Source organism: Hordeum vulgare, chromosome 4H, assembly GCF_904849725.1.
Source record: "Hordeum vulgare subsp. vulgare chromosome 4H, MorexV3_pseudomolecules_assembly, whole genome shotgun sequence".
In the NCBI taxonomy this organism is placed as follows: domain Eukaryota; kingdom Viridiplantae; phylum Streptophyta; class Magnoliopsida; order Poales; family Poaceae; genus Hordeum; species Hordeum vulgare.
Window position 1 is genome coordinate 90,668,686 of NC_058521.1, and position 11,574 is coordinate 90,680,259.

At 43.2% G+C, this 11,574-nt stretch overlaps 1 protein-coding gene across 1 annotated transcript; it reads left to right on the forward strand.

The window, feature by feature from the left end:
• The first annotated feature begins 956 nt into the window (after positions 1-956).
• On the forward strand, positions 957-3,406 carry LOC123447979 (V-type proton ATPase 16 kDa proteolipid subunit). Its single transcript, XM_045124732.1, has 3 exons — positions 957-1,207; positions 1,445-1,730; positions 2,979-3,406. Exons 1-3 carry the CDS (start codon positions 1,129-1,131, stop codon positions 3,109-3,111), a joined length of 498 nt encoding a protein of 165 aa, XP_044980667.1. The 5' UTR covers positions 957-1,128; the 3' UTR covers positions 3,112-3,406.
• The last annotated feature ends 8,168 nt before the right edge of the window (positions 3,407-11,574 follow it).

The window sequence follows — 11,574 nt, forward strand, 5'->3', positions numbered from 1 at the left end:
AAGTCACTCGGAGTTGCAAAAAGTAGCCAACTTCTGTGTAGCCTTTTCCGGCCCAGAATTTCAGGTGCTGGTAGTTTCTCTTTTTGTGTGAATCTTGTAAAACAGGAAAGAAAAAGACATTTGGATTGCATCATAAAGTGAAAGAATAACTCAAATCATAATAAATAGCAATGGAAAAAAACATGATGCAAAATAAACATACCACCCTTCCAAGAAAAAAATGAGAGCACAAGACCCGGATTTTCGGATCAATAGAGTTTGAGAAGGAGATGTTACAACTTACGCGAGAGACGAAAGGTTCGAGAATAATGTTAACGGATGCAAGCCTCTTGAATGTGGAAGGCAAAACGTGGCTTGAGAGGAAGACGAAGGGAATCGACATGCACATGGAGTACGAGACGACAAGAGCGACGGAGGAAGCGACGGTAGTAGCGGACGCAGCTAGGATGACTGTCGGAGCAGCGGACGAGGCACGGATGGCATGAATTCATCACATGGGCCTGCCATGGCCTAGGCATTGATTTTCAATTTGACATGTCTGAATTGTTTAAATATGAGATATTTTGCTTTGTTGCGCTGATGAATTGTGATGAATTGGTGCTATATAGGAGTATGATGGATCTGCATGGACTTGAAGGATTTGTGGACTTTCGATCTGCCTGGCATCAGAGTCGTGCCCTGCGGACTTTGATTTATCAAGTTCCGATTTACCTCGATCGCAAACTTTCGAAACTCTCCTTCTCGATTACTAAAAGAATCATAAATACAAGGTGTTAAATCGCCCAGAGATCTTTTTTCCCTCATTTATTAAATGGCCGTGAGATCTGATCCGATGGAGACAAAAAGAAGTGGCGAGATCGAGGAAATAAGCAGGAACCCAGGGGCCAGGCCGCAAACCGAAGGAGTCCAGCGTCGTCACACCTGTATACCTCCAGAGTTTTTATTTCTCAATACAAGATCGGATCGGGTCGGGGCGAGGAGACGAGAGGAGAGGAGAAAATAAAAGCAAACTTGAGAGACCATCCGTTCCTCACCCTACCAACCATCTTCCTTCCTTAGCGACGAGGCCACCCAGAGCTCCACACGAAGGAAAGCGCGACCGGAGGAGGAGGAAGAAGAGGAGCAAGTATGTCGTCGGTGTTCAGCGGCGATGAGACGGCGCCCTTCTTCGGCTTCCTCGGCGCCGCCGCCGCCCTCGTCTTCTCATGTACGACCGCCTCTCCTCCTCCTCTCGCGATCGAGCGGCACCTCTTACGAAAAGCTAGATTTCGTTAGATGTCCGAGGGGGTTCTCCCCCCGCTCCCGTGGGGCTCGCGGTCGCGCCTTGGCTCGATCTGCCGGTCTCCGTGGCCGCGCCGCGAGTTCCGTGCCCCGATTCGCTCGATCTGCGGCGCGTCCGCGCTGGATCCGGCTGGAGAGGCGATTTGACAGGTTTCGTTTGCAGGCATGGGGGCGGCCTACGGGACGGCCAAGAGCGGCGTCGGGGTGGCGTCCATGGGGGTCATGCGGCCGGAGCTCGTCATGAAGTCCATCGTGCCCGTCGTCATGGCGGGAGTGCTCGGAATCTACGGCCTCATCATCGCCGTCATCATCAGCACCGGGATCAATCCCAAGGCCAAGCCCTACTTCCTCTTCGACGGCTACGCCCATCTCTCCTCCGGGCTCGCCTGTGGCCTAGCGGGGCTCGCCGCCGGCATGGCCATTGGCATTGTCGGTGATGCTGGAGTCAGGTAAAGATGCACCTGCTGCTTTTATTTGTTTAACTTTAACTTTCCGTCTTTGACTTTTAAGCGGTATGTGCATGCTCGTAGCTAGATAGTGCTGTGCATTACGGTTTGATTAATAATTAGTCTTGCATTAGTTTATGCCCAGTGAGCATCATGGATCTATTTTCCCAGAACAGGCATGATTACACCCTTTGTGATAGTTCATTAATGTTGGTAGTAGCATATATTTCTACAAAGCAAGAATTATTTGTGTCATTAGTCGTAGCTTGAGTAATTAAGAACGAAATCTCCTAGAATCCTACATGATATTGTGGATCCTTCTGTTTGTAATCCATGCAGTCTACTCCCTCCGTTCCAAAATATAAGACCTTTTAGAGATTCTACTAGGAGGCTACATACCAAGCAAAATGAGTGAATCTATACTCTAAAATACTCCCTCCGTCCCAAAATAAGTGTCTCAACTTTGTACTAGCTCTAATACAAATTTGTATTAAGCTTGAGACAGTTATTTTGGGACGGAGGGAGTATGTCTTATGTACATCCGTATGTAGTTCATAGTGTAATCTCTAAAAGGTCTTATATTTAGGAACGGAGGGAGTATATGGTTCTCCCTCTCTAAACAAATATTAGACGTTTTAGGTCACTACAAAGTAAGACGTTCTACTTTAGTGACCTAAAACTTCTTATATTTGTTTACAGAGGTAGTAATAAATAGTCAGTTATATGTTTGAATCATCTTGCTTGTACTTGTGACTATGGAATTCTCTCTGGATTTTATCATAAATTAAATACAGAAAACATCGCAAGTGACTTTAGTTTAACAGTTTTTTCATACTGTTTTGATAATTTACTTGTTATAATATATGATGAACATACAGTATATTCTTACCTTGCGCTTATGTAGTTCTCATGTGAGCGGCAAACAGTGAGGGCAATAACTTATGTTATTGTTTGATCTTCTGTATCTTCAAGGCCTGATGTTTAAATAATAGCTGCATACTATTTGGTAGAATATTGCAGATTTACTTTCGAAAGTACATGTTCTTGTATAAGCATGTGATTTGATTCTGAAATATTTGATTTGCAACAAATGCTTAATGTCGACTATATTATATTACTATTTGGAACAGTTAATATGTTTCCTTCGCAGTTTTTCAGTTTCATATTGATACTGTTTTGTATGGGGGCTGCACTGCGAGCCTCCTACAGTCGAAACCAATGTTGATCTCTTGTGGAATTTTTTTATTGCAGGGCTAATGCGCAACAACCAAAGCTGTTCGTGGGTATGATCCTCATTCTCATTTTCGCAGAAGCGCTCGCCCTTTACGGTCTCATCGTGGGCATCATCCTCTCATCCCGTGCCGGCCAGTCCCGCGCGGATTAGGCGCCTTGCTCTACCATTCCACAATTGCTATGCAGGCTACATTCTTGAGAAGTTGGAAGCTTTGAAAAGTTCTAATTTTGATGTATTAAGGAGATATTTGTAGATTATTAAGGAAGGTGACACTTCCAGTACCGTTTTCATTCTTTTTGGGTTGTGGTGGGCGTTTGCTGTTGGTGCAGAGGATTTTGGGGTAGGCTGGATTGCTGCTCCTGGGAATATGGGTTTTAATCCTATTGGTGGTGAATAAAAACACGCATTGTAGCTAAATAATAAATTTATGATTATATTATGTTCATCTCTTTTCTCCACTCTAATTCTTTGATTCCAATTCCTACTCTTTTTCTGCATGGCTGTTAGAAAATTAATGTGGTTTGTCTGCTTTGCTGCTAAACATTTGTTGAAGCCACAAACTTGCAATTCATATATAGGCTACTAATTTGGTAATCGGCGATGGGATTTTGGTTGTTTCCTACGAAGTTCTTTTTATATATAATACTTGGTGCTGCTAGTGTAGCATCTGTTCACTGTTCAAATACGCTACTCCCTCCATTATCAAAAAGTTATTCCCAACAATTATAAGATGTTTTTCGCCCTCCAATCTGTCTATATTAATTGTTGCTGATCCATATTAATTGTCAAAATTATAAGATGTGCTAACTCTTTCTGATCTACTCCCTCTGTTCCTAAATATAAGTCTTTTAAGAGATTTCATTAGGGGATTACATGCAGATGTATATAGACATATTCTGTATAGACATATTTTAGAGTGTAGATTCATTCATTTTGCTCCGTATGTACTCCCTCAATTCCTAAATATAAGACCTTTTAGAGATTTCACTATATACTACATACGGATGTATGTAGTCATATTTTAGAGTGTAGGTTCACTCATTTTACTCCGTATGTAGTATATAGTCAAATCTCTAAAAGGCCTTATATTTCGGAACAGAGGGAGTAGTCTATTAGTAAATCTATTAGTAAATCTCAAAAAAGACTTATATTTAGGAACGGAGGGAGTATGTTTTTTTTCAAGAATACAACAATGGTGTACCTTAGCTTTATCTCTACTATTAAAGGGGATCTGCCGTCTGTCGTGATGGTTCGACCACGCAGATCCCTCGTCGGTATACCAGCCACAGTTCCACCGATTTTTTTCTATCCCTCCTTAAACCAATCGATTTTTTTTTCATCCCTGCTTAAACCAAACCGGTTCACCCAGGACAAAACCTGTACCCTCCCCACCTCGTATACAAAACGGTTTCAAGACCCACGCACGCACGTCCCTCCATCGCCTGGTGCTGCCTCGCCAGCGCGTCGTCGACCGCACGAGAGGAGCCCTCGCCTCCATCGCCTGGTCGCCTGCTCGCCGCACGCACGCCCCTCCATCGCCTGGTGCTGCCTCGCCTGCTCGCCGTCGACCTCTGCTCGCCGCACGCACGCCCCTCCATCGCCTGGTTCAGCCTCGCCTGCTCGTCCACCGCACCAGAGGAGCCCTCGCCTGCTCGCCGTTCGCCGCACAAGGGAAGACCTTGCCCACGCCTGGTGCGGCCTCCCTCGCCTCCATCGTCTGCCTGAAGATGTTTTCCAGGCTGATTCCAACAACTCGAAAATAAAAGTAAAAGGTAATGATGTATTTGCTTGAGCTTCCCTTCATGTTTCTCAAATAGTTCAAAACGGAGGGCAAATAAAGATGGCAAGATCCATGAAAAGGATCCATATTTAGGTACTGAAGCAAGATATTCAATCAAACCCCCTATACAAAGCAAACAAATCTAGACATTGTTTACCAGTAGACTTCTGATGATGTTTGGACTGTTCGGTTAAAATCAAAGCCATCAGCAACAACATAAAGGGAAAACAAGCATAAACTTGGATTGGAAGGGAATGATTTTTATCATTTTTCTAGAGGCCAAATTGTTCAATTCAACCCGCTATACCGAGCCAACAAAACCCTACATTGTTTATCAGTATACTTCTGGTGATGTTTGGACTGCTTGGTTAAAATCAAGATCATCAGCAAGAACATGGAATCAAAACGAATGATCAAATCATTGCAAATCAAATATCAATTTTTGCATAAAAATAAGACTGCTACAACAGATGCCATATACTTGAGTTACTCTATCTGCTAAAAGATGCATTTTCTTAAATTTTGTAACAACTACATGATCCGGTTGACATTACATATGAGATAAATGGTCAAGCATTGCAGAAATATAATTGAATAGAGCAAGTAAAGATAGCGGGCTAGCTGACAAATATTCTAAATACGAGTCCATACAAATGAGGGAAGCATCATTACCTTGTCAAGACTTCCAAATTTAAGAGATAGAATTATTTCGACACCCATCGTCTAGCAACCTAGCTAGCTTGAATAAAATTATAGTGGATTGCTGTCGTGCTGATGCCCATGTTAAAGTGAGACCCATGTGTAGTATGAAGATGGACCAGGCATAAATTGCAGATAAGAAGACTCATCAAAGAGCGAACACTTGTTGCTTGATCATACATACACACCACTGATGCCATGTATGAGGGAGAACATATATGGCCACAATTGGTGCTTGGTGTCAACAACAGATGCAGTGTCATGAGATCTAACAAAAAGACCGATGGAAAGAATTCAAATCAATTACGATTTCGTAGTCAAGGAAACAAATAGAAGCAAGTATAATCGAGAATACATAATTCTACAATGTAGATAAGAATAGAATACAATAATATCTGAAAGAAAACTTGAAATAAATATTTTAAGAACAAATAGATCAATTCAGTTAATGGGTTCACTCCCAGTCCAGTTTGAGCAGTGATGTGTAAGAGAAGATTTATGACTTGGCATACTTGGGTGGTGTCAGCTTGTAGTACCAATATAGTTTCATCGTAATACTAAATCACTAGGAAATCATGACATGAGTGTCTGATAATTGGGGGAGAGACTGTGTTGGTTTTCATATGTTCATATTTGAAAAGGGGATTAACAACACATTTACTTTGAAATTCTATGATTCAGAGCCAGATTTTTTATTCACAAAGTGGCATGATCTTCAGTCTAATTACTTTCACTATCCGCACTCATATAACAGTTGGCCTAGAGCATAAGAAAAGTTCAAGTAGCTTCATGTTACCTCTTCTGATGACGATGACGACCATGTGCCCACCCACCCACCAATTCCAGCAAGGTTCCTTGTAGCAACATCTATATCAGTTGTTAACAACCATGCGGCTGATATCAAAGAAATCAGAAGCAGCACCAAGTAAGTGATGGAGGCGTATTTGCTTAAGCCGATCGATGTCATGCCATGCCTCATTGAATAGGTTCAGCTAAACTGGTTATTAGAGAAACTAAAACTCACTTTTCCGGTTCTACTGAAACTAAATTTTACTTGTTCTCTCCCTAACAAAACTAATACTTATCCCCATATTTTTACGGTAACCACTTTTAGGTCACCGAGTAAGTGATGGAGGCGTATTTGCTTAAGCCGATCGATGTCATGCCATGCCTCATTGAATAGGTTTAGCTAAACTGGTTATTAGAGAAACTAAAACTCACTTTTCCGGTTCTACTGAAACTAAATTTTACTCATACTGTCCCTAACAAAACTAATACTTATCCCAACATTTTTACGGTAACCACTTTTAGGTCCTTATAGACATTTAAATGAATTTAGGAGAAACTGAATTGGCAAAAATTCTGAATCCAAACATCAATAAGAAAACTTTGATACTCATCTATAAGTAGTATACTTCCCCGGTTCACAAATTAGAATCGAGTTCACCTACTCTAGCATGTGTCATATATTATATAGCTACACAAGAGACCTCCGAGTTTCATACAAAGCAGATCCTTGCATAACATGTAAAAAGGAAAAGAAAGAACAAGACCAGACTGGATGGTCTCCATCCAGCCAACTGGGACCACTTCCAAGTGAGCTCTACCCTTATTTAGCAAAGTTTAGTTTAATATAATGTCCAGGACAAGTATTTAAGAAAAATATACACCATGTTGGCAAGTCTGCTTGCATGCTTCAGTCTTTGTTCCTGGTAGTCTGAGTTTCAGTTATACTATATTTTACTGTTAAGGAATATAAGGTGGATAATACAAAAGAGGTCTCCTTAATACGCGGGTGTAAGAAGAATAGGACTGAGCACAACACGACTCTAATTGTGTCGGTATATTTGGGCAAGAACTTTTAAAATGGTATATGCTTCATGCATGTTTGCATCAGACATAAGGAAAACAATTGTAGGTGACCGTAGTATGTACTTATATTAAGCAAGATCGATTGGCGTACATTGTTTCTCATCAACCAACTTGTCAACAGATATTAGAGAATATCCTACACAGAGAACATGTACAATAATACAAATATACAACAAAGCTTTTCTCAACAGAGATAACTATTGCACAAATAATGAAATGTGGCGGTAATCATTCAATCTACATAATGATAAAGATCAGGAAGAGAAATATATCATACCTATCAAGAAGAGACATCGGATATTATTCTTACCATGCAAGACATTTATTTTCGACTGCAACATGCTAATACTGGCATCAAAGACCTTGCCAGCATGGATTAAAACATCTGCACAAACAAATATCAGAATTATTGGGGTGGCGGGAGGTTAATTCGCAAGCCGATGTGGCCTAATATGCTGCCGCAGTTGCCGCGCAAATAAAATGTAAATTAAAACTCGTCCCAAGAATATCGGTTTGAATGTATCTATATATGAACAATAACAGCAATACATATCATTGAAGAATTTTTTGAAGAATTAAGAGGGGAAGAAAACGAGAACAAAGAGAAGGCCAAGATCGCGAGGTCAATAGACACATGTCCATACAGCAAAGGGAAACCTAAGAAGGACAGGAGGTTTGCTTACCTACAGAATGGTCATTGGGATCAGTTTCTTCACCATTTGTTAAGTAGAGTCAGCTTCATAATAGTTGGCCTAGAGCATAAGAAAAGTTCGAGTAGCTTCATGATAAACAACCTTATGGGTTGCCAAAGTACAGCGTCAATCTTTCTTATGCACTCATAATGTTGAGCGTCAAATAGATTTTTTATTCACAAAGTGGCATGATCTTCAGTCTAATTACTTATTGCACAAGAGTGCATTCATCATTCATCATATTTTAACATTTTCTTATTGCAAAATAATGCTGTTTTAATGAATAACATATAGCGGTCGGAGATGACACGGGAAAGCGGAAATATGTATGATAAAGGAAAAGGAGGTACGTCTATAGAATCACATGTCTGCATATAAGGTATAGGTAATATTACACAACTTATCCTACATTTAATTATTATCAGTTGTTGAATATGAGAGGACACCGAGGCGACAACCCACCATTACCCACCGACCACTGTCTGATTTTTTCATACGCAACCAAACGGTCACTACTAACAACAGTGTTTCGTCTTCCAACGATGATGACAATATGCCGACCCAACTCCGTATGATGGTTCCCATAGCCGGCAACCTCATGGCCTTTCGGCCAGTGCAGCATGTCGAAACCCCAAGTGGTATCGCCCTTACCCACTCACATATTTTCCGTTAGCAGTGTTACATTTCATAACCAAAGTGGTCCATAAAATAGATCTTCAGGAAATCATTCTCGTGAAGCCACCTACAATGATCATCATGCATCACTTGGAGGAACACATAGCACCACTGAGCATGATATTGTTTCATATATAGCACCAACGCTCAACACCTCACAGACTGGTCCTCAACAACTTGCTTCAAGCGCAGTCATTACATCAGACAAAAAACAGAAAAGGAGAGACCAATATATAGCTCGACGAAATATGTTAACACCTGAACAGAAGGAGGAAATCAATGCACGTCGCAGAGCAGCTAGGAAAACAAAAACAAATGAGGAGAGAAATTCCGTCAAAGAGAAGCCAGGCAACATATCACATCAGAGGAGAACGAACAGAGTAACACACTTCGAAGGGCGGCCTACCAAAATATGTCGGTCGAGAACAGGCAAGATAGGAATAGCTATGCAAGGGCCGCGTACCAAAATATGACCGCCGACGAGAAGCAAGACACAAACTCCCGCCGAAGAGCACATGTGAAAAACATGTCACCCGAAGAGAAGCGGAATATGCGAGCTCAGCGAAACGCAAAACTCGCGGCTAGGCGCAACACCCCTTGCATTGAATCCATAGCAATGCCGCGACCAGATGCATCTAACTTAGCTGCCCCAACCATATGTCGACCACTCATCCGTTCGTAGTCGGGGAACCCGCCGCTTCATCTCATGCCCCCGGGCCAGCAAGTAAGGCTGGTCACGGCTTAGAATTAGACGGTAATCCCCCCATCTTTACACTACTTGATATGTCCATGTGTGTTCAACCAGTATTTACTAGCTACCTAACGGTGCAGGCGAGTACCTTAGTCGTACCCTGGGCGATGGAGATCAACAGGAAGAGCACATAAATGCGTCGCAGCAAAGCAATGATCAGCGAACATACGAGAACTAGAATCATGCCCATGAGCAGAGGCATGAGACCAGAGCACAGCGTAGGGCTAAGCAGCGAGCTGACAAAGAAGGTATGACTGTAAAGAAGATTCAAGGGTATGCCGTAAAACGAACGGCGCGCCGGAAGAACATACCAGAAGGTAAGAAGTCAACATTGCTAGATCGTCATAATGCAAGCTTTGAAGCTAAGCGGAGGACTCCCCGCCAAGAGGCAAGTACCTTAGATGTGAACAAATCAGCAACAAGCTCATCTTCACCACCCACAGTACCTGCTTCACTGGCTTCCCCCCCTTCATCAAGCACGCCGTCTTACACCATAGGGACCGATGGTAACCCTATCATCTTTACTGTCCACCATGTCACCAGTCACACTAAACCTTCCTCCCACTTCATCAAGCACGCCGTCTTACCGTCTCAGCAATGTTGCAGCTGATATGGAAGCCTTCCTCAGTGGCATAATGGACGATAGTGCACTCTCCGATGGCCTCATGGATGATGAGTACTACCTGTTTGCTGGTGAAGGTACTCTGAGGCGCCTTTCACTTCTCGTCCCTGTATACTATTCATTTTGCATGTGAATCCTATCATGACATGTTATGTCTCGACGATGCTTGCAGGATACGACGCTGATGGCACGGACATCGATCAGCCCGTGGACTCCTCCGAAACGGGACCTATCGACCTTGATCCTTTTGACTATGTCTACTCCAACATCCCAGACAGCACGCACATCTTGAAGCACGCGACAAACTGCGACCATTGCATAGCCAAGAAGTTCCAGTACGAGACGGATGGCTTCTGCCGTCGAAACGGGGAAATAGAGTTGGCCGAACCAGAGCCTATTCCAGAGCTGATGAGGTTATGGTCTAGCGCAGATGCAGACTCTCGGCACTTCCCGGAGAGCATTCGGTTCTTCAACGGTCACTTCTCCTTCACTACCCTTGGCGTCAGCCTAGACAACAACTATACGAACATGAAGTCTGGGGTATACACGTTTCGGGCGCAGGGCACTATTTACCACAAAGTGCATTCTTTCGGTCCAACAACTCTTCCTGGGCATCTGCAGCTGTACTTCTATGACGACGACCCCAACTTAAGCCATCGCAAGGAGGCTACCAAGAAATTGGACCAACGCGTAGTCAGCAAGTTAGTGGACATCCTCAGGGGCAACCCCTACTCCCAACAGTTTAGAAGTTTGGGTGCCCACAAGGAAAACCTGGAGGAGTACCGCATAGACCTCAACATTGACCAGAAGCTAGATCAACGGAGATATAACAGACCTGTGTCATCTGAGGTGGCTGCAATTTGGGTCAAGGGAAACGATCTAGCAAACAGGTTCAACCGCAGCATTACACTCTATGGGGACAACAATGAGAAGCATAGTATACATGCCACAGATGGCTGCTATGACCCACTCTCGTATCCCCTCTTTTTTCCCAAGGGGGGGAGCTTGGTTGGCATCCAAATATCCCGAAGCGCAATGTCCCTTTGGAGCTTGCACAACAACCAAGACGGAACCACGATAACGATTCAGGTTTTCCCGTTTGGTATGCTTATATGCAAAAAAAATAACATTGTCTATCCTTCCCATATGGTAACTAACCTTCTTCTATCACGTCTATGCACAGAGGGGAATAGCCGATTGTGCGTCTCTGTCAGGGACTACTACTGTTACCGGCTACAGACACGCCCTGCGATATTCAACCCCGTACTTCACGAAGCACGCTTGTTCCAGCAGTGGGGTGTGGACATTTTCATCAAGATTGAGGGTTGTAGGCTGAAGTGGATCAGGGACCACCAAACGCAGATACGTGCCGATCTATATCAAGGCCTTGTGGATAGCATCGCGGTTGGGGAGGTGCGAGCGAGCGCTATTGGCAAGAGGATCGTTCTCCCATGGACGCATCAGGGGAGCAACCGAGACATGAAGGGGAGGCATATGGACGCTATGGCACTGGTGCAAACCT

What these genes read in the sequence shown, in the direction of transcription:
- LOC123447979 (XM_045124732.1), top strand. Translation starts at nt 1,129, where the DNA reads ATGTCGTCGGTGTTCAGCGGCGATGAGACGGCGCCCTTCTTCGGCTTC. An exon ending in CGCCGCCCTCGTCTTCTCAT is followed by an intron (nt 1,208 to 1,444) that starts GTACGACCGCCT and finishes TTTCGTTTGCAG; the next exon opens with GCATGGGGGCGGCCTACGGG. An exon ending in GTCGGTGATGCTGGAGTCAG is followed by an intron (nt 1,731 to 2,978) that starts GTAAAGATGCAC and finishes TTTTTATTGCAG; the next exon opens with GGCTAATGCGCAACAACCAA.